The 24032-nt window shown below is 42.1% G+C and overlaps 1 protein-coding gene across 4 annotated transcripts in view; it reads right to left on the reverse strand.

The window, feature by feature from the left end:
- Nucleotides 1–24032, reverse strand: part of MAPK6 (mitogen-activated protein kinase 6) — a 92732-nt gene that overhangs the window by 18031 nt on the left and 50669 nt on the right. For all 4 annotated transcript variants that reach the window (XM_074394236.1, XM_039462910.2, XM_074394237.1 and 1 more), the window contains one exon: nt 1116–2301. In XM_074394236.1, coding sequence (XP_074250337.1) covers nt 1116–1670 — 555 coding nt within the window. In that variant the 5' untranslated portion in view covers nt 1671–2301. The remainder of the gene's footprint in view (nt 1–1115; nt 2302–24032) is intronic.

Below are 24032 nucleotides of genomic sequence, written 5' to 3' on the forward strand. Positions count from 1 at the left end.
CTCAATCAAAGGAACAAAAGAAGACAGAAGCTGGGTGTGCTGGCATGTACCTTTAGCCTCAGCTATTCAGGAGGCTGAGGCCAGAAGATCGTTTGAGCCCAGGAATTTGAGGCCAACCTGAGCAACACAGCAAGATCTTGTCTCTAAAAAAAAATTAGAAAAAAGGGCTGGGTATGGTGGCTCATACCTGTCATCCCAGCACTTTGGGAGGCTGAGGTCAGGAGTCCGAGACCAGCCTGACCAATATGGAGACCCCATCGCTACTAAAAATAAAAAAAAAATTAGCTGGATGTGGTGGCACACGCCTGTAGTCCCAGCTCTCGGGAGGCCAAGGCAGGAGAACCCAGGAGGCGGAGATTGCAGTGAGCTGAGATCGCCAGTGCACTATGGCCTTGGTGACAGTGAGAGACTCCGTCTCAAAAAAAAAAAAAAAAAAAAAAGAAAGAAAAGAAAAAAATCAGAAAAAAGGCTGTGTATGGTTGCTCATACATGTAATCCTAGCATTTTTGGAGGCTGAGACAGGCAGATCATTGGAGGCTAGGAGTTCAAGACCAGCCTGGCCAACATGGTGAAGCCCCATCTCTACTAAAAACACAAAGAAAATCAGCCGGGCATGATGGCACATACCAGTAATCCCAGCCACTTGGGAGGCTGAGGTACTGAATCACTGCTTGAACCCAGGTCATGAAGGTTGCAGTGAGCCGAGATGGCACCATTGCACACCAGCCTTCGAGACAGAGCAAAACTCTGTCTCGAAAGCAAAACAAACAAAAGACCTAAAAGTCAAAGTAGCATCCTCTCTCACAATTCTGTCCCAAAGAGAGAAGAGTATATTCCACTTTTAAATAACTAAGGGAGAATTTTATTTATAATAACCACATACTTTAGAACTTCATTATAATAACCATATTCTTAGAAATTTGTATTTAATTATCCCCCTCCACCTTCATTTCAAACAGACTGTGAAGGAAAGTAGATCTGCATCAGAAAAAAAGGCACTATGTAAAGTTTAGTAAGATTAAACATTGTGCCACAATCTACAAAGAAAATACAAGTACTTATTCCTGATGAAGTGTATCAGTTTAAAGATCTGTCTCAGCTGGCTTTCTACATACCTTATGGGAATAATGAGGATCCATGATCCGTGCAAGACCAAAGTCACCTATCTTCAGCACCAAGTCTTCAGTATTAATGAAAAGATTAGCTGGTTTGAGATCTCTGTGCAGTACATTTGCAGAGTGAATATACTTGAGCCCCCGTAGCAGCTGATACATGAAAAGTCTGGCATGCTCTTCCAGTAAAGGGCCCTGCTCCAGCACATTGGCCAAGTCTGTCTCCATGTACTCCTGAACAATGTAAACACTGTTCAGCTCCGTAAGAGAGCCCACATCGTCTGTTAATTGGCTTCCACTGGGACCAAGAATTTCAAACACTTTCACAATGTTATCATGATCAAGTCTTCTAATAATTTTGATTTCACGTAGAGCATGTTTGACACTCTGGGGATCGGTAAGGACAATTTTCTTGATGGCTACTCTTTTGTCACAGTCATTGTCTACAGCAGAAAAAACCAAGCCATTGCCTCCACAACCCAATGGTTTTAAGTCCATATACCTAGAACCCAGATCAAAACCATGAATGTTCATGAGACTTTCAAATTTCTCTGCCATTTTGAAACCCTTACTATTGCCTTTTCCTTTTGAATTTTTGAACTTGTGTAAACAAGGAAGAAAACTGGCATCAAAAGGAAAGATCTTTCAAAAAGGGAGAAGAAAAATAATTATGCTTCCACAGCAAGATGGTTTCTTGATGTTCATTGCATACACCGAACAGGCCTGTTGAGTTCCCCTTACATTTAAAGCTCAAAAAGCTCTACTCATATTGAGAATTAAAAAGATTGCAGTACTCATAGTTCAAGAAAGGGGCAGCAACTCTGCAGACATTTAAAGAAAACACTCAAGAAACTCAAACGGAATGAAATGACATACTATGCACTCAGATTACTGTGCTAAACGATTTAACATTTAACAAAAATGTGAATAAATATGCACACAACAGGCTTCTATGAACATTCTCCTCACAGTGCAGATACATTCAGTGTTGGACTGGTCCTGAGCAGCATCATTCTAAGGTGCTGGTAAGCACTATTTCCGTTTTGCTTCTTTTCTTCCTTTGTTGCTATATATTTCAACAGGAAGCTCTGGCGGCTGTTGGTTAACAGATGTCTTTTGTTAGTGATCAGGTGGCTCCAGCTCACCACAATCACAATCAAAGCTACCGTCCATCTTACTCTGATACAACCTGGGGAATAAGAAAAAGAAGGAAAAGTCACCACTGCAGGAAATACACTTTTCTTCAAATTTGTAATATGACACAAACTGGGCATTTAGCAATAAACTGCTACTGGAACATTAAACTTAATTATGGTCATTAAGTGACAAATTACCCTTAATCAAAAATAGCTTGCAAAAATGTTGTGAGCAATTCACATATATTGGCTGGGGCTCCAGATTTCACTACACTAGATTCTTGGTAACACTTAGACTCATTAGGTTGTGCCATTTCTGAAATGCCAACAAGTATGGGAAGGTTCATAGTATTTTTATAGAACCTGAGTTTTATGAGGGGTAAAACATTAGTGTCATCTATCTAAAAGAACTGATAACAAGCCTGCGCTGAGTTTGTTAAAGAGCACGTTTACTTATTAACTATGCCTATCAATATCCAATGAACAAAAATCTAACAGCACAAATAAGATAAATATGCAAATAATGCTCTTCAATTTATAAGAGTAAATTTGAACAATGAATACACCTATGAAAAAACACTTAATGGGACTGATAGGAAACCTTAAGAGAACATTTCAGATTGAAAAAACATGCTTAGAGTCTGTTAATGTCAAGTCTGAGGAGTGTGGAAAAACAAACTTCCACACAATATCGGTTAGAGTTTAAATTAGTAAAAAAAACTTCAGGGCAATTTGGCATAAACATATAAATGAATAAACAGCATACTCTATGACCTGGCCATTTTTCTTCACAGTAAACTCCCTAGAGAAATGCTCATTTTTTGGTAAAGAAAAAATCAGTAACAACATAAAATTCGTAAAACAGAAGAATAGATAAGTAGTTATATGCATGTAAAATAGTTTTTCTGCTAAGTATATATGTATACCGCAAAAGTAAAACAAATATTAAAAAAATGAGACCGACAAATACCAAGGTCATAATGATTACCTGCAAGTTATTAAGAGACCAGAATAATTTCTCTGCATTTTAATGTGTTACTTATTTTAAAATAACAAGCATGGCAGATTACTAGAATCTTATAGAGCTGGGTCGTATGTATATAAAGGTTCGTTATATTGATCTCTGTACATTTAAAATATTTCATGTTTTTAAAAATACCCAATATAAGGGCAGAAAAAAATAGTCTCAACTCCAGTAGACAGTTCCTTAGCCTGCCTGAAAAACAAACAAACAAACAAACAAATGCAACTTGGTTCTTTCAGTTTCTTAATGGCTTAATCCTTGAATCTGCAGACTACCCAGAGTACCAAATATGAGGCACTATGGAAAATAAGGTGGTAATAAGGTGGTCAGAATTCCTGACAAATAAGACCAGACAATATTTTAAGCAGAAAGAATAATCTAAAGCTAATTTATTCATTTAATTGAATATATAAAAATATATTGAGCAACTATTATATGCTAGGCAGGAGCAAAGCTGATATGAGCAAAAGGATTCTGGCCCTCAGTAAACTCAACTCATTGTTCAATAGAAGAAAGACAGCTTTAATAAAAACTGCTAATGGCCAGACGTGGTGGCTTGCGCCTGTAATCCCAGCACTTTGGGAGGCCGAGGAAGGTGGATTACCCGAGCTCAGGAGTTCGAGACCAGCCTGGGCAACACCGTGAAACCCTGTCTCTACTAAAATATATATAAAAAAAAAAAACAGCCGGCCGTGGCAGTGTGCAACTGTAGTCCCAGCTACTCAGAAGGCTGAGACAGGAGAATTGCTTGAACCTGGGAGGCGGAAGCTGCAGTGAGCTGAGATCATACCACTGCATTCCAGCCTGGGTTACAAAGTGAGACTCCGTCTCCAAAATAAATAAATAAGAACTGATAATTTACTATCTCACAGTTCTTTTAATAAATAAGAATAGGTCTTATATCTGCTTAATATTATAAAGGACACTAACAGTTTAAGAGCTTTCTTTTACTGTTAACAGAGATGGCTTCTCCTGTCCGCAAGTTTTTCTCTGCTTCTTAGAAATCAGCCCTCCCAGCCCGCCAAAAAAAAAAGTCCCCTAAAAATTCTGTTGCTTACCAGTCTATTTATAATAAAAAACTTAAAAGCTGAAGTCTATGAATAAACTTTTGAATTAAAAAATATTTCGCCGGGCGCGGTGGCTCAAGCCTGTAATCCTAGCACTTTGGGAGGCTGAGGCGGGTGGATCACGAGGTCAAGAGATCGAGACCATCCTGGTCAACATGGTGAAACCCCGTCTCTACTAAAAATACAAAAAATTAGCTGGGCATGGTGGTGCGTGCCTGTAATCCCAGCTACTCAGGAGGCGGAGGCAGGAGAATTGCCTGAACCCAGGAGGTGGAGGTTGTGGTGAGCCGAGATCGCGCCATTGCACTCCAGCCTGGGTAACAAGAGCGAAACTCCATCTCAAAAAAAAATTTCAAACAACTTAAGTTCAACATGTCATTTGACACTATCTAACCGAGCCATTAGTCTCTCTTTGGTCTTTAGCCAGTGGATTTTCAATGATTGGTCATATGATCTAGGTTCATGTGACTGTGGAAATAAATAATAAAAATAAGTTTTTATTATAAAAACAGATTTTTGGCCGGGCGCGGTGGCTCAAGCCTGTAATCCCAGCACTTTGGGAGGCCGAGGCGGGTGGATCACGAGGTCAGGAGATCGAGACCATCGTGGTCAACATGGTGAAACCTCGTCTCTACTAAAAATACAAAAAATTAGCTGGGCATGGTGGTGCGTGCCTGTAATCCCAGCTACTCAGGAGGCTGAGGCAGGAGAATTGCCTGAACCCAGGAGGCGGAGGTTGCGGTGAGCCGAGATCGTGCCATTGCACTCCAGCCTGGGTAATAAGAGCGAAACTCCGTCTCAAAAACAAAACAAAACAAAACAAAAACAAAAAAAAAAATTTTTACAAAGGGCTTTAATACTGCATGTGTCCCTCCCACCAAGTTTTTTATGTTTTCTGTACACATCTTGATTCTCCCTGCTCCCCACCAAATACCCTAGGAAAACCAGTTTTGTTTTGTTTTGCTTTTGAAACAGGGTATTGCTCTGTCACCCAGGCTGAGTGTAGTGGCATGATCACCGCACACTGCAACCTCTACCTCCTGAGCTCAAGAGGTCCTCCCACCTCAGCCCCACCCCCACCCCCGCCCCCACCCCCAAGTAGCTGGACTACAGGCAGGAGCCACCACACCCAGCTAATTTTTGTATTTTTTGTAAAGATGGGGTTTCACCATGTTTCCCAGCCTGGTCAAGAAAACCAGTATTTCTCAAAGGCTCCACTATTTCCAAAATTTTACATCTGTAGTCTCTACCTGAAAAAGAATGTTTGTTCATGCCTACCTTCTCGCCTTAATGAAGACAATTCCTTAAAGCTCAGTCATGCTTTACATTTCTGATATATGTACATTGTAGTCAGTTCCATAGACAAATGAATTAAGAACCTTAAGATCTCCAAGTTCTCTCTCAAACTTCTAGTTCACTAATAAAGCAATCCAGTCAAGCACAAATAATGCTCTGTCCTTACACCACTGCTATATGACAGAACAGTACTATAGGAGGAGTTGCAGCCAGATTAGGGAAGCCATAAAAATGAGAGATCCTTACTCAAGACCTCCATCCATAACTGCCCCCTTAAATTTTACCAAGACCAAGAAGCATCACAAACTAGAAACTTCACGGATGAGAATGCCTCTTCAGAATTCTCAGTGACTGATCAGCAGTTCATGAGGTAGAGGAACTAAAAACTGATACTAGGAAAGGTAGGAGCTTTGTCTATACTGAGAACTGCAGTGTACCACTATGGACTCAGATGATGAAAACTCTACATTCTAACAAGAGAAGGTAGTATTTATAAACCAAACTGTAATTCCACCAGACAATGAGGATTATACTAATTAAACATCTGGAGGGAAAAAAGATTTATAATATCAGTGCTTGCTAAGCGATTCCGCCTTGTTGCTCTGTGAGCGGCAGTCTTCAGAATCCTTCAGTATCCATTAGACCAAATGCTGATGGAACGCCTTTTAAATCAGCTAGAATCTTGGAAAGTAGACCTACTTTAATTTGTAAGTTGGGAGTAATGCTGTATATCTCTGTATCACAGAGTGAATACAAAAAATGTGTACAGTTCAGTCATGTTCCATTATTCGTTAAGTATTTAATAAGTATCTGTGTCAATCTCCTGGCCCTGGAGATAAAATGGTGACTAAAGAGAGACTTGGGGCTCTGCCATCATGGAGTTTATTGTGTGACTAGAGACAAACAAGTTTTTAAAAAAGAAAAGAAAACAAGGAAATGAAGAACAAACAAGTGGTACCAAGGAATGCTACAAGATGCTACTGAGAGTCTACACACTGGGATCTGGCCTAACTAGAAAGTCAGGAGGTATGGTCTGGTAGCCAGAAAAAGGGCAGAGGCCTCTCATGCTCTCCTAGTGACCCTAGAGAGAAACTGTTCCCTCCTTATCACCTTGACTCTTAGGGCAGTTATATTCCAAATGCTGATCTCCCTCCAACTACCTCCAACTTTTAGGTCAATCATGGAGCTCCTTGGCCTGACTGAACATCTATAAAACTCAACTGGACCAGCAGATGGCCACTGCAGCCTCTATCCACATCAGTGTTGCCACTATATCCACCATCTTTCGTGTTTAATTTTATAAAGGCAAAGTTTAAAGCTTAGACCCAGGAAAAAACTGGGGCTCCGTATTCTTTTTACACGTTTCACACACTCCAAGGGAGTAAAAAAGAAGATAACATAAAGGGATCCTTTCCAGTGTCTTTCCAACTTCTCTGCTTCCAAATAAATGCTAACCTTTCCTACTAAGCAGGGCTGATTCTGGGTTGTTTGGAGAGGGATCACTAAGTTGGATTAGCTGGTTTAATATTGTTTTGTTTTTAACAATTTGGGTGAATAAAATGAAGTACAGAGAACAATTTATAAGAATAAAGTTGGCTTTTTATCTTTGGCTTTCTTTCAGTGATTTACCATGCCACAGAATTAAAAGCTCTCTGTAATCCAGGCTGGATACCAGCTTCCTACGTTTATAAGGCAGCTCCCTGAAACTGCATTAGCCACAGCTGTCTGCTCAAGCGCTGCTCTCTTCTCTAAATTACCTCCTGCTCTGTCACCTGGTCTCCCCCGACACCAACAGCAATGCTGGTACTGGGAGTCAAGCCTAAGTGTATAAAGTAATGAAATGCAAACAAAAGACATAAAATAACTTTACTCTGTCCCATCTCAACATTCTATAGAAACTGAATTTTCTTTTTTCTTATCAAGGAGAAACTTGGCCTACCTATGTCAAAAAGGAAGTCTAGATGTGCAAAGAAAGTCTGAAGTAAGGGCCATAAACATAAAGGTTATTTTTCTGGTTTTCTCAACCTTCTGCTCTGCTACTTCTCAGGATAAATGCTGACATGGATCATCTGGCCTGTTCACAGTCACTGACAGCACTTCCCCCATCTCCTCTCCACAAAGGCTCTTGCTTATTTTGCCCTTCTCCATAGTCAAGCAAGTAATCTGAGTTAACAGAAATGTAGCCAGCCTCACATGTCCTCAGCCAAAACCCAGTTGCTTTTGGACAGAAGAAAAAGATTGAGCTTTCCTTATATTCACCTAGGGCTATCTCCTAACCCTGACACAAGAGAAATGTAGCTGTAGCAAATTCACCCCTCCCTGGGATCATGTCTCAAGCTCTCATAAAAGCTACTAAGTTTTTCGGGCAGGGAAGGCCAAGTGCTACAGCTTAGCGGCTTGCTCATGTGCATTCTTTTTTTTTTTTTTTTTTTTTTTTGAGATGGAGTTTCGCTCTTGTTACCCAGGCTGGAGTGCAATGGCGCGATCTCGGCTCACTGCAACCTCCGCCTCCCGGGTTCAAACAATTCTCCTGCCTCAGCCTCCTGAGTAGCTGGGATTACAGGCACGCGCCAACATGCCCAGCTAATTTTTTGTATTTTTAGTAGAGACGGGGTTTCACCATGTTGACCAGGATAGTCTCGATCTCTTGACCTCGTGATCCACCTGCCTCGGCCTCCCAAAGTGCTGGGATTACAGGCTTGAGCCACCGCGCCCGGCTGCTCATGTGCATTCTTGATAAACCCCTTGCTCCTAATGTAGGGTGGGTGGCCCTAAGAGTTATCAGGGACTCCTTTCAGTTATCAGTGGACCTCAAGGATGCTGGGAATATAAACTACTATCAGCAAATAATCTTAGGAATCTGGGAAGAGAAACAGGATCTTCAAACTAAAATGCCAAAGCCTAAAAAGCTTTGCAGAATATCAGTAACTATGCTTATCTACAGAGACAAACTTTCCAAGTCAGGGACAGTAACAGAGCATCCAATTGAAAGACAAAACAGGCTGGACATGATGGCTCATCCCTGTAATCCTAGCACTCTGGGAGGCCAAGGCAGGCAGAAGACCTGAGGCCAGGAGTTCAAGACCACCCTGGACAACATGGTCAAACCCCTATCTCTATTAAAATTAAAAAACTAGCTGGGTGTGGTGGCTCACACCTGTAATCCCAGCTACTCGGGAGTCTGAGTTTGGAGAATAGCTTGAACCCAGGAGACAGAGGCTGCAATGAGCTGAGACTGCACCACTGCACTTCAGCCTGGGCAATAAAGAGTGAAACCCTGTCTAAGAAAACAAAACAAAACACTCACCTACTGCTACCAATTTGTGTTCTTAAATTGTCTAAGCACTTACCTAAATGCATTTTAACATTAGGGCTTTCACTTGCCTTTGACCACTTAAAAAGCCACTGTGAAGTACTTGCCATTATATGTTTTTTTGTTGCTTATCTCTAGTTGTTATTTTCCAGTATGGATGACTTACAGTAAATGTGCAACTAGATTAGTACTAGTAAATCCAGTTACAGCCAGGCGAGGTGGCTCACACCTGTAATCCCAGGACTTTGGGAGGCCAAGGCAGGCGGATCACCTGAGAGAAGCCTGGACAACATGGCCAAACCCCATCTCTACTAAAAATACAAAAATTAGCTGGGCGTGGTGATGCACAGCTGTAATCCCAGCTGCTCAGGAGCTGAGGCAGCACAATCACTTGAATCTGGGAGATGGAGGTTGCAAAGAGCCAAGATTGTGCCACTGCACTCCAGCCTGGGGGATAGGCAAGACTCTGTCTCTTAGTTACAGATTTACTGTAACTTTGTAATTTTGAAATTCAAAAATTATAGACCTTGATAAACTGGTAATAACATCCCTACAGACCCTCCCAATTCTAAGTCTATGATTTACAAAAGTGCAGAACAAGTTTTTTATTTCTTTAGTTTTATTCCCAACCACTTATGGTGGGTGGTATGATCAGAACGGGAGAGATGCTACTGAAATTGCTGTACCCTAAACAAATATAATCCCTTCCACAAATGTATGGCTGCAAATTTTAAAATAATTATAATAACCCTTCATCCCATTTCTTATCTTCCTCCTGGTGGGAGGCGTCATTCTAAGATTCCCAACCTAACTAACATTAAAGAAACATTGGAGCAAATACAGGACAGGAGATATGTGCACAGCCTCTTTCTTCAAGCACCTTTGGACACCTGAGGATTCTAACCAGATGAAAATAGAAATTTTCATAGCAGTCATGGTAAGTTAGATGGCCCCCAAAAGTTTAAGTCTTGCTCATGCCACAAGTCCAATGCAGCTGTCAGCCAAGCTGTTAATGTACGTACCATCTCAGCTACTGACACACTATGTAGCAGAGAAAACAAGTGAGACTATCTCATTGGCAACAAAGCTTCCATCCAAAAATGACACCATTCACTTCTCACATTTTACTGACTACAGTAGGTCACATGGTCATATGTATACCCAAGGGAGTGGGGAAATGAAATCCCAACGTAGGCCAAGAAGCAGAATGAACCAAGATGCTTTTAAAACATCTTTTAACAGACTAAATAGACTCAACTCTCCCATCCATCCATTACCCTTCATTCAGCAAAATTTTACTGAATGCTTACCATGTGCCAGGCATTGTTTAAGGCATTAAGGTATAGCAGAGGTCAATTTTTTTTTTTTTTTTTTTCAATCTTGAGCTCACAGGAACACATCAATACTTTTGGAGCATAGGGGCACTGTAGTGGATTCCTCCCTATCTCACTAGTATTTCACTTTTCTTCCTCTTCTAATAACATTTTCACTCCCTTTTCTTTTGCCGTCTTTCCCCAGTCTAATCTAATTTGATTCTTCAGAACCTCTACTCTTCATCTTCCAGGGTACCATCCCCGTCCTTTTTTCTGTGGCTTTGTCCATTATGAAAGGTTTGGGACTAAGCAGCTTTGGGGACATTTCCTAAGCATCGTAATAGGTAATTAGTAGGTACCCTAAAATGTGTACAGAATGAATCAATGCAAACAGCATATTCTACGTGGCAGTAGGAAGCTTTGGAGAAGGTAAGTCCTATCCTCAAATTTTTCAGAATGTCATCACATTCTGATCTATCACTAGAAAACATCAGTGAAGGTGCCTAGATACGGTACTTTCCTTTCCAGGCATTCCACCAGGACCCTCACTCTATGCGAATGCATAGGTCTGCCAACAACATGAAGAAGGCAGCTGGTTTCAACCCACTCACAATGAAGAAATAAAACACTTCAGCTTTGTTATAGCTCTCATCTTACTTTGTTGAGGTGGTGGGGAGGGATTGTGCCACTGAAATAGCATTCTATATAAGCAGTCAAGCAGGACTCTAAAAAGTCCTATCAGCCCATGTAATACCAAAGAAGGTATAATGAAGATATGCAAGACTGAGCCACTATTCCTCAGTCCATCCTAGCAGGGTTGATAGCATTTAGCACCACTGCTTTTCAGACTATAGATCAAACATTATTGCTGTTGTTTTTCAGCTAACTCTGATGAGGGTCTAAGGAAGGTCACACTGTGTAAGGCCCTAAAAAAAACATCTCTAGAGTCTTATCAAATGGAGAGAACCAGATGCTTAGTTGGAGATTCCCTTTCTAAAAGACAGGGTCTCGCCTGTTGTCTAGGCTGTAGTGCAGTGGCATGATCAAAGCTCGCTGCAGCCTCTAACAATTCTACTACCTCAGCCTCCCGCTAGCTGGGACTATAGGCACACACCACGACCAACTACTTTTTTTTTTTTTTTTTTTTTTTTGTAGAGACGGGATCTCACTATGTTACCTAGGCTGGTCTTCAACTCCTGGCCTAAAGTCATCCCCCTACCTGTCTTCCAAAGTGCTGGATTACAGATCAGCTCTGCATCTGGCCAATTCCCTAATTTTTAAAAACAATTCAGAATAGCATATAATTTTTCTGGAATATCCTTCCTCTTTCTCACTTTCTTCAGAACTGAAGAAAACTTGCAAGATTTGGCTGCCCTGCCTATGGAGTAGCCATTCTTTTATTCCTTTACTTACTTAACAAATCAAAGAAAGAGAGACAGAGAGAGGGAGAGAAAAGGAAACAAGGAAGGAAGGACAAAGAAAGGAAAGAAAGAAAGCTTGCAAGATTTAAAAACAAATTTAGTTACCTATCAGACGCATACAAGAATTTGGCACTATGAAGCCGGGTGCGGTGGCTCACGCCTGTAATCCCAGCACTTTGGGAGGCCGAGGCGGGTGGATCACGAGGTCAAGAGATCGAGACCATCCTGGCCAACATGGTGAAACCCCGTCTCTACTAAAAATACAAAAAATTAGCTGGGCATGGTGGCGCGTGCCTGTAATCCCAGCTACTCAGGAGGCTGAGGCAGGAGAATTGCCTGAACCCAGGAGGTGGAGGTTGCGGTGAGCCGAGACCGTGCCATTGCATTCCAGCCTGGATAACAAGAGCGAAACTCCGTCTCAAAAAAAAAAAAAAAAAGAGAATTTGGCACTATGAAAAGAGTCCAGTCTGATTTCACTAGACCTGTGCTATGCTTTGACTGAGACCCCCAAGGTGCATGGGTTAGAAAATCCTCAATGCAAGAATTGGGAGGTGGGGCCTAATAAGTGACAATTATTAATCACTAGTAGGAAGTAGATGGGTTAATGTCATTATTGTGGGAGTGGGCCTATTTATAAAAGTTTGGTACTTTCTTTCCCTTCTACCATGGGATGATGCAGAAAGGAGGCCCTCACCAGAGGCCAGCACCATGGTATCAGACTTCTAAGCCTCTAGAACTGTAAAGAAATAAATTTCTCACAGGGCTAGGTGGCTCACGCCTGTAATCCCAGCACTTTGAGAGGTTGAGGGGAGCAGATCACCTGAGGTCAGGAGTTCGAGAACAGCCTGACCAACAGAGAGAAACCCCGTCTCTACTAAAAATACAAAAATAGCTGGGCATGGTGGTGCATGCCTGTAATCCCAGCTACTCTGGTGGCTGAAGCAGGAGAATTGCTTGAATCTGGGAGTTAGAGATTGTAGTGAACTGAGATTGAGCCACTGTACTCCAGCCTGCGCAACAGAGTGGGACCCTGTCTCAAAAAAAAAAAAAAAAAAAAAAAAAAGATAATGGACAAAAACTAAAACATCAACCCACAGATCTAGAAGTTTGATGAACCCCGAGCAGGATAAATACAAAAAAGTCCAGCAGGCGCAGTGGCTCACACCTGTAATCCCAGCATGTTGGGAGGCTGAGGCAGCAGATCATGAGGTCAGGAGTTTAAGACCAGTCTGGACAACATGGTGAAACCCCGTCTCTACTAAAACAAAAATTAAAAATACAAAAATTAGCCAGGCATGATGGTATGTGCAGTACACGCCTGTAATCCCAGCTACTCAGGAGGCTGTGGCAGGAGAATTGTTTGAACCCAAGAGGCTGAGGTTGCAGTGAGCTGAGACTGCACCACTGCACTCCAGCCTGGGCGACAGAGCGAGACTCTTGTCTCCATAAAAAAAAAAAACAAAAAAAAACCCACAAAAAAATACCTATGTACACAGTCGAACTGTTGAAAACAAAAAGATAAGTGAAGAAAAAAGCAGCAAGGACGAGAAAGAAGAACACCTGGCCAGGGCACAGTGGCTCATACCTATAATCCCAGCACTTTGGGAGGCCTAGGCAGGTGGATAGCCTGAGCTCAAGCGTTTGAGAACAGCCTGAGCAACATAGTGATAACCCGTCCCAACAAAAACTACAAAAATGAGCCAGGCATGGTGGCATGCGCCTGTCCCAGCTACTTGAGGGGTTGAGGTAGGAGGACTGCTTCAATCCGGAGGCAGCGGTTGCTGTGGGCCGAGATCAGCCATCACACTCCAGCCTGCGTGACAGAGCAAGACTCTGTCTCAAAAAGCAAATGACAAAAAAGAATGACTTTTAAAAGCAACCAGGCAGGAGTCCACGCACATTGGGTCACACCTGTAATCCAGCACTTTGGAAGGCTGAGGCAGGCGAATCGCTTGAGGTCAGGAGTTCGAGACCAGCCTGGCCAACATGGTGAAACTCCATCTCTACTACAAATACAAAATTAACCAGGCATGGTGGTACATGCCTGTAATCCCAGCTGCTCAGGAGGCTGAGGCAGGACAATCACTTGATTCCAGGAGACGGCAGTTGCAGTGAGCCAAAATCTCACCACTGCACTCCAAGCTGGGCAACAGGAGCAAAACTCCATCTCCAAAATAAAAAAAAAAAAAAGGAACCAGGAAAAAAGGAAAAAACAGAAAAAAATAAAAAAGTAACCAAGGCAAAGAGAGGCAGAGTACACTGGAGAAGAATAAAAAGAATGATAGCTGATTTATCACTAGAAACAATGAAAATCCAAAGACAACAGAATATTTTTCAAGCACCAAAATGAAAAACCCCTTTTGGGTTTACTCAACCCAAAAGGAAAATAAGGAAAAAATAAAAATAAAAAAACAAAACTTATCAAACCAGATTTATTAGTCAAAGTTCTCCACAGAAACAGAACTAGTAGGTTATACGTATATATGAAAGGAAGCTTATTAGGGAGAATTGGCTCACATAATCACAAGGTAAAGAAGTTCCACATCAGGCCATCTCCAAGCTGGGGAAGAAATAAGCCAGTAGTGACTCACTCAAAATCTCAAAAGCAGGAAAGCCTTCAGTGCATCCCTCAGTCTGTGGCCAAAGGTCAGACAACCCCCAGCAAATCACTGGTCTAAGTCGAAGAGTCCAAAGGCCAAAGATTCAGTCTGATGTTCAAGGGCAAGAGAAATGGAAGAAAGCATCCAGCACCAGAAAAAGATGAAAGCCAAGAGCCTCAGCAAGTCAGCTTATCCCATCTCCTTCTGCCTGCTTTGTTTTAACCTCAGTGGCAGCCAACTGGGTGGTGCCCATCCACATTGATAAGGGTGGGTCTTCCTCTTCCAGTCCACTGACTCAAGGGTCAATCTCCTTTGGCAACACCCTGACAGACACACCCAAAAACAATACTTTAGAAACTATCTAGGCAATCTTCAGTCCAATCAAGTTGACACCTAATGCTAACCATCACACCAGAATTCTCTGTCTAAGGAAAATAACCTTCAAAATTGAAGACCTTTTCAAAGAGACACCAGTAGAAAGATGCCAGGCACCATGGCTTCTGCCTGTAATCCCAGCTACTTCTCAGGAGACTGAGGTGGGATGATCGCTTGTGTTCAAGACCAGCCTGACCAACATAGTGAGATCCTATCTCTATTTCAAAATGGAAAAAAAATGTATTAAAAAACTGTATAGAATTTGTCTCCAGCAAACTTCCACTACAAGAAGTGCTAAAATGAAGACTTTTAGGATGAAAGAAAAATACACCAAATGTAACTAACCCCAGATCTACAAACAGGAATAAAAAACTCAGACAGGGTAAATTGTCGAAAATATAAAAAGCCTATTAAAAATATCTATCCATGGCCAGGCCTGGTGGCTCACGCCTATAATTCCAGGACTTTGGGAGGCCGAAGTGGGAGGATCATCTGAGGTTGGGAGTTTGAGACCAGCCTGACCAACATGGAGAAACCTGTCTCTACTTTGAACGGGGGGTAGGTGTGGGGTGGGGGATTGTGGTGAGCCAAGATTGTGCCACTGCACTCCAGCCTGGTGACAGGGCAAAACTCCGTCTCAAAAAATACATAAATAAAATAAAAAGATTTAAATTCTTTTTTATTCTGAGACAGGGTCTCCATCGCCCAGGCTGAAGTGCAGTGGCATGAACACGACTCACTGAAACCTCTGCCTCCAGGGCTCAAGGGATTCACCCACCTCAGACTTCTGAGTAGCTATGACCACAGTTAAAAGCTGCCACACCCTGCTCAATTTTATTATCTTGGTAGGGACGAGGTTTCACAATGTTGCTGAGGCTAGTCTTGAACTTCTGGGCTCAAGCGAGCCTCCCGAAGTACTGGGATTACAGATGTGAGCCACCACAGCTGGCCAATTTTTTAAATACTTTTTAATATTTGAATTTTAAAAGAATACAAGCAAGGTTTTATTGAGACTCTATTACATGTGTGATGCTGTGTCGGATATATACCCTTACACTAAATCTCCCAAACAGGCAAAATAAATATATTATAATCTTTATTTTAAAGAATGTAAATAATACATTCAAGATCACACATGAATGAGACAGCCAGGATTTGAACCAGGTTTATAAACCAAATTCCATGATCTCTCACTGTACCTTTTTAAAATTGACATATAGTATATATCTCCCTCCACTCCCCAACTCTGAATAGAGTATATTTCCTAAAGACAAAGACCTTCTTCTGGCCGGGGGCAGTGTCTCACACCTGTAATCCCGGCATACTGGGAGGCCAAGGTGGGCAGACCACTTGAGGTCAGGAGTTTGAGACGAGCCTGACCAACATGGTGAAACTCTGTCTCTACTAAAAACACAAAAAAATGACCCAGGCAGGGTGGTGCATGCCTGTAATACCAGCCACTTGAGAGGCTGAGGCACAAGAATCGCTTGAACCCAGGATGCGGAGACTGCAGTCAGCCAAGATAGCGCCACTGTACTCCAGCCTGGGTGACGGAGTGAGAACCTGTCTCAAAACACAAAAAAAACACAAAAATTAGCTGGACATGGTGGTGCATGCCTACAGTCTCAGAAGGCTGAGGCAGGAGAATTACTTGAACTTGAGAAGTGGAGGTTACAGTGAGCCGAAACTGCACCACTGTACTTCAACCTGGGCAACAGAGTGAGACTCTGTTTCAAACAAACAAACAAAAAAAACACCAAAAGATCTTCTGCATAACTAAAATACAATCATCAAAATCAGGAAATTAACACTCGTATAGTACTACTACCATCTAATAATCAGACCCTATTTAAGTTTCTGCAATTATCTCAATCATGTACTTAAAAGGTAAAGGACCCAGTCCAGAATAATGTTACACTGAGTATAATACAATTATTAATGTAGTTTTTCTATTCCGAGATTTAAAGGAATCAAACATTTTATATGGAGACTGCAAAAATTTACTGAGCACTTAGCACGCGCCATGCACTCTTTGACGATGCAGTAAAGAATTAGACAGATAACGTTCTTCTGCTTCCAAACAGCTTGCATTCAAGTAAAGAAAGACCAAGAAACAAGTTAGGTAATTAACAAATCCAGATTTGGCCTAGTAGCTGGGAAATGGCCATCTGAGGAACTGAAACCTGAACGATAAGAAGGTACTAGCACTGTTAAGAGACAGGGGAAGAGCATTCCTAACAGAGGAAACAACAAAATGAACAACCTAAGGCAGGACAGAACACGGCATTTCGGAGGAAAAGAAATGCCAGTGTAGCCACAGCATCTAGCGCAAAGGGCATAGAAAAGGAGGTAGCAATGAGACAGGAAGAACACATGAGGCAGGATTCGGAATCTCATAACTAAGACCAAAGGAAAACTATGAAATCATTTTAAGCAGGCAATCTACATGATTGCATTTACATTTTTGAAAGACAATTCTTCTCACTGGGAGAAGCATGTCTAAAGAATATAGCTGAGTGAAAGCAAAGACCAGTTAAGAGCTCTTTTGGTAAGCCAGGTGACAAGATGGTGGCTGAAACTAGCGGGGTAGAAATGAAGATGTAAAACAGATCACTGAATAAAAGGATTTAAGTGATCTTTTGGAGACCAAAACAACTTGATGATGAATTACCGATGGGAATAAGGGCAAGAAAGGATTCAAGGATAAATCCTAGGTGCCATTTACTGAAGAGGGAAAGACTGGAAGCATATTACAGAAGAGGGTTCTATTTTGGACATGTGAGGTATATTTAGACAACTGCCTACTAGGTTACTAAGTGGTAATGTCTAGCAAGGCAGCTGAATATTATGTCTGCAGCTCAGGCAAGAAGTCTAAACCAGAAACATCAATAAGAGCATTTTCACATATAGATGGTTTTTAAAATAATGAGTTGAATGAGACCACCTGGGGAAAGAATTTAGAAAAAAAGGGGGGAAGAAAAAACTTAGGTCTTTTTTCCCCTCTTAGGTATACCAATACGTAGAGACAGGTAGAGTAGAGAAGCCTGGTTGGGCTTGGTGGGGAGGCCGTGTGCAGTAGCTCATGCCTGTAATCCCAACACTTTGGGAGGCCGAGGTGGGCAGATAACCTGAGGTCACGAATTCAAGACCAGCCTGGCCAACATGGCGAAAGCCAGTCTCTACTAAAAATACAAAAATTAAGCAGGTATGGTGGCACACACCTGTAGTCCCCATTACTAGGGAGACTGAGGCAGGAGGATTGCTTGAACAGGGCAGGTGGAGGTTGCAGTGAGCCGAGATCATGCTGTGGCACTCCAGCATGGGCAACAGAATGAGACTCCAGCTCAGGAAAAAAAAAAAAAGGTAAACAACAACAACAACAAAAGTATACAATATAACAAGGTATGAAGTAGAAGGAAATCAAGAACATATGTCTCATAAAATAAGAGAAGCAGATGAATAGGCAGAAAACAGCGGTCAACTACATTGAATGCTCCGACGGGAGAGCCTATAAGATGAATTTGGTAAACAGAAGCCACTGGTAACCTTGACGAGAGTAGTTTTAGACGTAAGAATGGAAACCAATCTGTAGTAGGCTGAGAAGCAAAGGCAAGTAGAAAGAACACACAAAAACAACTTTTGAAAACTGGCTTGGAAGAGAATCAGAGAAATCAGGTTGTAGCTAGAGAATAAGGTGGGATGGGGAGAGGGCTTATAAAGAAGGAAGCCTCACTTAGTGCGTCCAATAGTGCAGTCTGCAATGACAGAGATGTTCTATATCTGCACTGTCCAACAGAGTAGCCATTAGCCACATACAGCTATTGAACAACTGAACTATGGCTAGCAACACTGAAGAACTTTTTAAAAATTATTAAACAGCCACATATTTCATTGCAGAAAGCACTATTGGTTAGTAGCTACCATATTGGACAGTACACTTCTAAAGCACATCTGTATACTTATAAAGATGACCCAGAAAGGGAAAAATTAATGAAGCAGGCAAGAATTAAGTCCTTAAGAAGTCAACATGCTGACTGGGCACAGTGGCTCACACCTGTAATCCCAGCACTTTGGGAGGCCAAGGTGGATGGATCATTTGAGGTCAGCAGTTCAAGAGCAGCCTAGCCAACATGGCAAATCCCCATATCTACTAAAAATACAAAAATTAGCCAGGCATGGTGGCGGACACCTGTAGTCCCAGCTACCTGAGAGGCTGAGGCAGAAGAATCACTTGAACCCAGGAGGCTGAGGCTGCAGTGAGCCATGACTGCACCACTAGCACCCCAGCCTAGGCAATAGAGTGAAACTCCATCTCAATTTAAAAAAAAAAAGAGAAATCAACAGGCTGAGCAAAGTGGCTCATGCCTGTAATCCCAGCACTTTGTGAGGCCAAGGCAGGATGACTACTTGAGCCCAGCCTGGGGAACACAGGGAGACCCCATCATTACCAAAAAAAAAACAAACCAAAAACAGTAACAAAAAAAAGTCAAGAGAAGAAACCTAGAGCACAAGTGGCTAAAGATACATAAGATACAACATGAATGATGCAAGGCATGAGATTACAGTAACTGGTAGAGACCAAGACTCAGAATATGTATTAAGCCTTACTAGAATCTTAAGCGTAAAACTCAGTGACGGAAAGCTATAAAATCCAAGCAGGAGGGAAGAATAGGTAACTCATACATACTAAGGACCTATTACGTGACAGGCATTTTCTTTTTTTTTTTGGAGACTGAGTCTCACTGAGTTGCCCAGGCTGGAGTGCAGAGGCGGTGATCTCATCTCCGCTCACTGCAACTTCTGCCTGCAGGTTCAAGCAATTCTCCTGTCTCATCCTCCCAAGTAGCTGGGACTACAGGTGCACGCCAACATGCCCAGCTAACTTTTTGTATTTTTAGTAAAGATGGGGTTTCACCCTGCTGGCCAGGCTGGTCTTGAACTGCTGACCTCGTGATCTGCCTGCCTCAGCCTCCCAAAGAGCTGGGACTACAGGCATGAGCCACCGTGCCCAGCCATGACAGGCATTTTCTAAATAACAAATTACTTCTGTCATCCCTAACCACAATCTTGTAAATATCACTTTACAAACAAAGAGCACTGCTGCTCCAAGAAAAGCAACTTCATGAAATTACACATACAGAAAATGCCGGGATTTGGACATATAGGCCTGCCTGACTCTAGGGTTAGAATCTTTCCATGGCATAAGGTAGGAGGTTAAGGCCAGGCACAGTGGCTCATGCCTGCAATCCCAGAACTTTGGGCGGCCGAGGTGGGTAGATTACCTGAGGTCAGGAGCTCAGGACTAGTCTGACCAACAAACTGAAACCCCATCTCTACTAAAACTACGAAATTAGCCAGGCGTGGTGGTACATGCCTGTAATCCCAGCTACTTGGGAGGCTGAGGCAGGAGAATCACTTGAACCCAAGAGGCAGAGGTTACAGTGAGCGAAGACTGCACCATTGCACTCCAGTCTCGAAAAAAGCAAAGGTGGGAGGTTAAGAACCGCTCTGTGCACCTGGAATTAACATAAACAGCAGATCAATCTGGAAGTTATCAGCAAGTGCCAACAAGCCTAGAGATACTAGGCCAGAGGCAAAAACTATTCTCTCAATGCTTTCTACAGGATAATTAAGGAAAACTTACTTAATAGCCACTTTTTAAAAATCCAAGTGAAAATATCTATTGAGACGGGAAGAAATGGACCTCCTTATAACTTACAGTATCTACTCTATTGAACACAGATGTATCAATTAGAAAATCATCTGTATGGCCGGGCGTGGTGGCTTAAGCCTGTAATCCCAGCACTTTGGGAGGCCGAGGCGGGTGGATCGCAAGGTCAAGAGATCGAGACCATCCTGGTCAACATGGTGAAACCCCCGTCTCTACTAAAAATACAAAAAAAAAAAGTAGCTGGGCATGGTGGTGCATGCCTGTAATCCAAGCTTCTCAGGAGGCTGAGGCAGGAGAATTGCCTGAACCCAGGAGGCGGAGGTTGCAGTGAGCCGAGATTGCGCCATTGCACTCCAGCCTGGGTAACAAGAGCGAAACTCCGTCTCAAACAAAACAAAAAAAAGAAAAAAAAAAAGAAAATCATCTGTTTTATAATACATACTAAAATAATATCTGGGCATTAGAAAAACTAAGTTAGTCAAGTACCATCTCTCTGATTTGTACATTAAGAGAGAACAATTATGAAACTGAGTTTAACCAATTATTAAATTATAGCTGAGATTTTAGTGTGGGCAAAGATCATCTAGATCTGTGCTGTCCATGTAACCACCAGTTACATCCAACTATGTAAAGTAATTTAAACTAAATAAAAAATTTAATTCCTCAAGTGTACTACTTGTTCCTCAAGTATTCAACAGTCACACATGGCCAATGGCTACCTCACTGGGTAGCACAGAACACTTCCATCATCACAGGAAGTTCAACTGGGCAGTGATTGGATCCTAAATTTTCCATTTAACTTTTTTCAGAAGGACCAGTGGAAAGAGGAACTCAGAAGACTTGGGTTTTCCAAATCAGTCATTAACGAGCTGAGCAACCAGCTCCTTATTTATTTATATATTTTTTTGAGACAGGGTCTCATGCTGTTGCTCAGGCTGGAACTCAGAGGTGCGATCATGGCTACTGCAGCCTCATCCTCCTGGGCTCAAGTGAAGCTCTTATCTCAGCCCCTTAAGTAGCTGGGACCACCACAACTGGCTAATTTTATTTTATTTTGTAGAAACAGGGTCTCACTATGTTGCCCAGGCTGTATGCATCATTTAGCAGTGCTTCTGGAACTAGAACTGAGTGTGCACTGAATTACTTGAAAATCTTGTTAAAATGTAAGTTCTTCCCAACATGTTGGGAGGCCAGTAGTTTGAGATTAGTATGGGCAACAAAGAGAGACCCCACTTCTTAAAAAAGAAAACAAAATTAGTGTATGATGGCACATGCCTTAGTCCCAGCTACTGATGGGGGAGGATTACTTGAGTTCAGGAGTTTCAGGTGGCAGCCTGCTATGATCACACTACTGCACTCCAATCCAAACTGGGCAACAAACCAAGGCTGTCTCTTATTAAAACAAAACAAAAACACAGTAAATCCTAAGATTCTAATTCAGTAGGACTGAGATGAGGTTAAGATTCTAAATTCTAACAAGTTCCCAGGTGATACCAATACTGTTGCTCCAGAAATTACACTTTTCAGTAACAAAGTCTCCAATCTCTCCAGGCGTGGTTTGTTTTTTTTTTTTTTTTTTTTTTTTGAGAGAGAGTCTTGCTCTGTTCTGTTGCCCAAGCTGCAGTGCAGTGGTGCAATCTCCACCTCCCAGGATCAAGCAATTCTCCTGCCTCAGCCTCCTGAGTAGCTGGGATCACTGCAACCTCTGCCTTCCAGGTTCAAGCAATTCTCCTGCCTCAGCCTCCTGAGTAGCTGGGATTAAAGGAACATGCCACCATGCCCAGCTGATTTTTATATTTTTGGGAGAGACGGGGTTTTACCATGTTGGTCAGGCTGGTCTCAAACTCCTGATCTCATGATTCACCCGCCTCAGCCTCTCAAAGTGCTGGGATTACAAGTGTGAGCTGCCGTGCCCAGCTCCTTGGTTTCTTAAACTGTCAAATGACATACATGAATGAGGCAAGATAATGCCCATGACCCCTCCAAAACACTAATATTTTGAAGTTTTATGATTGTACAGAATTCAATGCATGTAGATTTGCACTCTCTGCAGACTTTTCTGAGGTAAATGCTAAAGTTCTAAAAAACAACTTTTATGATACCGTTTTTTTCTGTTAAAAAAAACAAATTTAACAAAAAAATCAGAAAATTTTATTTGCTATATAAACGTTCAATCTCTGAACAATTTTTTTAGAAATGGACTTAGAAGACCGACATGAATGAAAGACAGATCTTTCAGAACTCTATCAGAGAGGCACATAGTATTTTCCAAATAGGCAGTTCATGGAGGAGAAAAACCAATGCTGGACTCGGCCCATACCACTATCTTAAAAAGGCATCAGCTTCACATGAAAGCAATCCCTGAAAAATGCCATTAACTACAGCAACATTGAAGTTGCTTTAGTAAAGTCTCAGTCAAGGCTCTGAGCAATAAAAATGAGCAAAATTCCCACACCACAGCCAGGTTGTAGCGTAATGTAACAGACCACAAAACAAGCAGAAGGAACTGATGAGGGCAGCCAACAATGCCACACAGAATTTACTTCTGAGGCATCTTCTTTCCATTTTAAGAGGCCCTAGAGTAAGCCAAGGTTCAAATAGTTCAAAAGCAACAAGGAACTGGATAGCAGTGGTGAGAAGGTTCAGCACTTCCTCAAGCAGTACCTTGGAAATAGGAAGCAGGCTAAGATATCCAGCTGTGTTTTTTTGAGACAGAGTCTCGCTCCGTCACCAGGCTGGAGTGCAGTCGCTCTGTCACCAGGCTGGAGTGCAGTGGTGCAATCTTGGCTCACTGCAACCTCCCTCCCCATCTCCACCCGCCCCATTCCCCATCTCCACCCGCCTCCTGAGTAGCTGGGATTACAGCTGCTCGTCACCACACCCAGGCAATTTTTGTATGTTTTGTATTTGGCCAGGATGGTCTCGATCTCCTGACCTCGTGATCCACCTATCTTGGCCTCCCAAAGTGCTGGGATTATAGACATGAGCCACCAAACCCAGCCCCAACATGTTTTTAAACTCTGTATTTGAGAACAATGCTAGAAATACGTTAAATGGTTAAGTAATGTGATGCTTTGAAAATATTCAATACTTTGATATTTGTATTTTTGTTTCCTTTAGTAGGAAATATTTTTTTTAAGTTTGAATTAAGCTTTATAAAAAATCCTTTATATATAAATCATGCAATACTCTCCCAAAATAGTTTCAAAAATTTAATTCACATTAACAACACATTTTCCGGACCGAGATCAGGGGCTTACGCCTGTAATCCCAGCACTCTGGAAGGCTGGGGCTGAAGGATTGCTTGAGCCCAGGAGTTCAAGAACAGCCTGGGCAACATGGTAAAAACCCATCTGTACAAAAAAATATGAAAAACTAGCCAGACATGGTCGCACACAGCTGTAGTCCCAGCTACTGAGAGGCTGAAGCAGGAGGATCACCTAAGCCCAGGAAGTAGAGGTTACAGTGAACAGTGATCGTACCACAGCACTCTAGTCTCCGTGACAGCATAACCTTGTCTCACAAAAACAACAAACACTTTACTGCCCATGAACTCCTCAAATCCCTTTGGAAAAATAAACAGTATACACAGAAAAACTAGAGGATGGGGTAGGAAATTTTTTTTCTTTTATTTTAAAAATTGAGATGGTCTCGTTATGTTGCCCAGACTAGTCTTGAACTCCTGACCTCAAGCAATCCTTCTA

The sequence above is a fragment of the Saimiri boliviensis genome, chromosome 2, assembly GCF_048565385.1.
Source record: "Saimiri boliviensis isolate mSaiBol1 chromosome 2, mSaiBol1.pri, whole genome shotgun sequence".
Taxonomy (NCBI): domain Eukaryota; kingdom Metazoa; phylum Chordata; class Mammalia; order Primates; family Cebidae; genus Saimiri; species Saimiri boliviensis.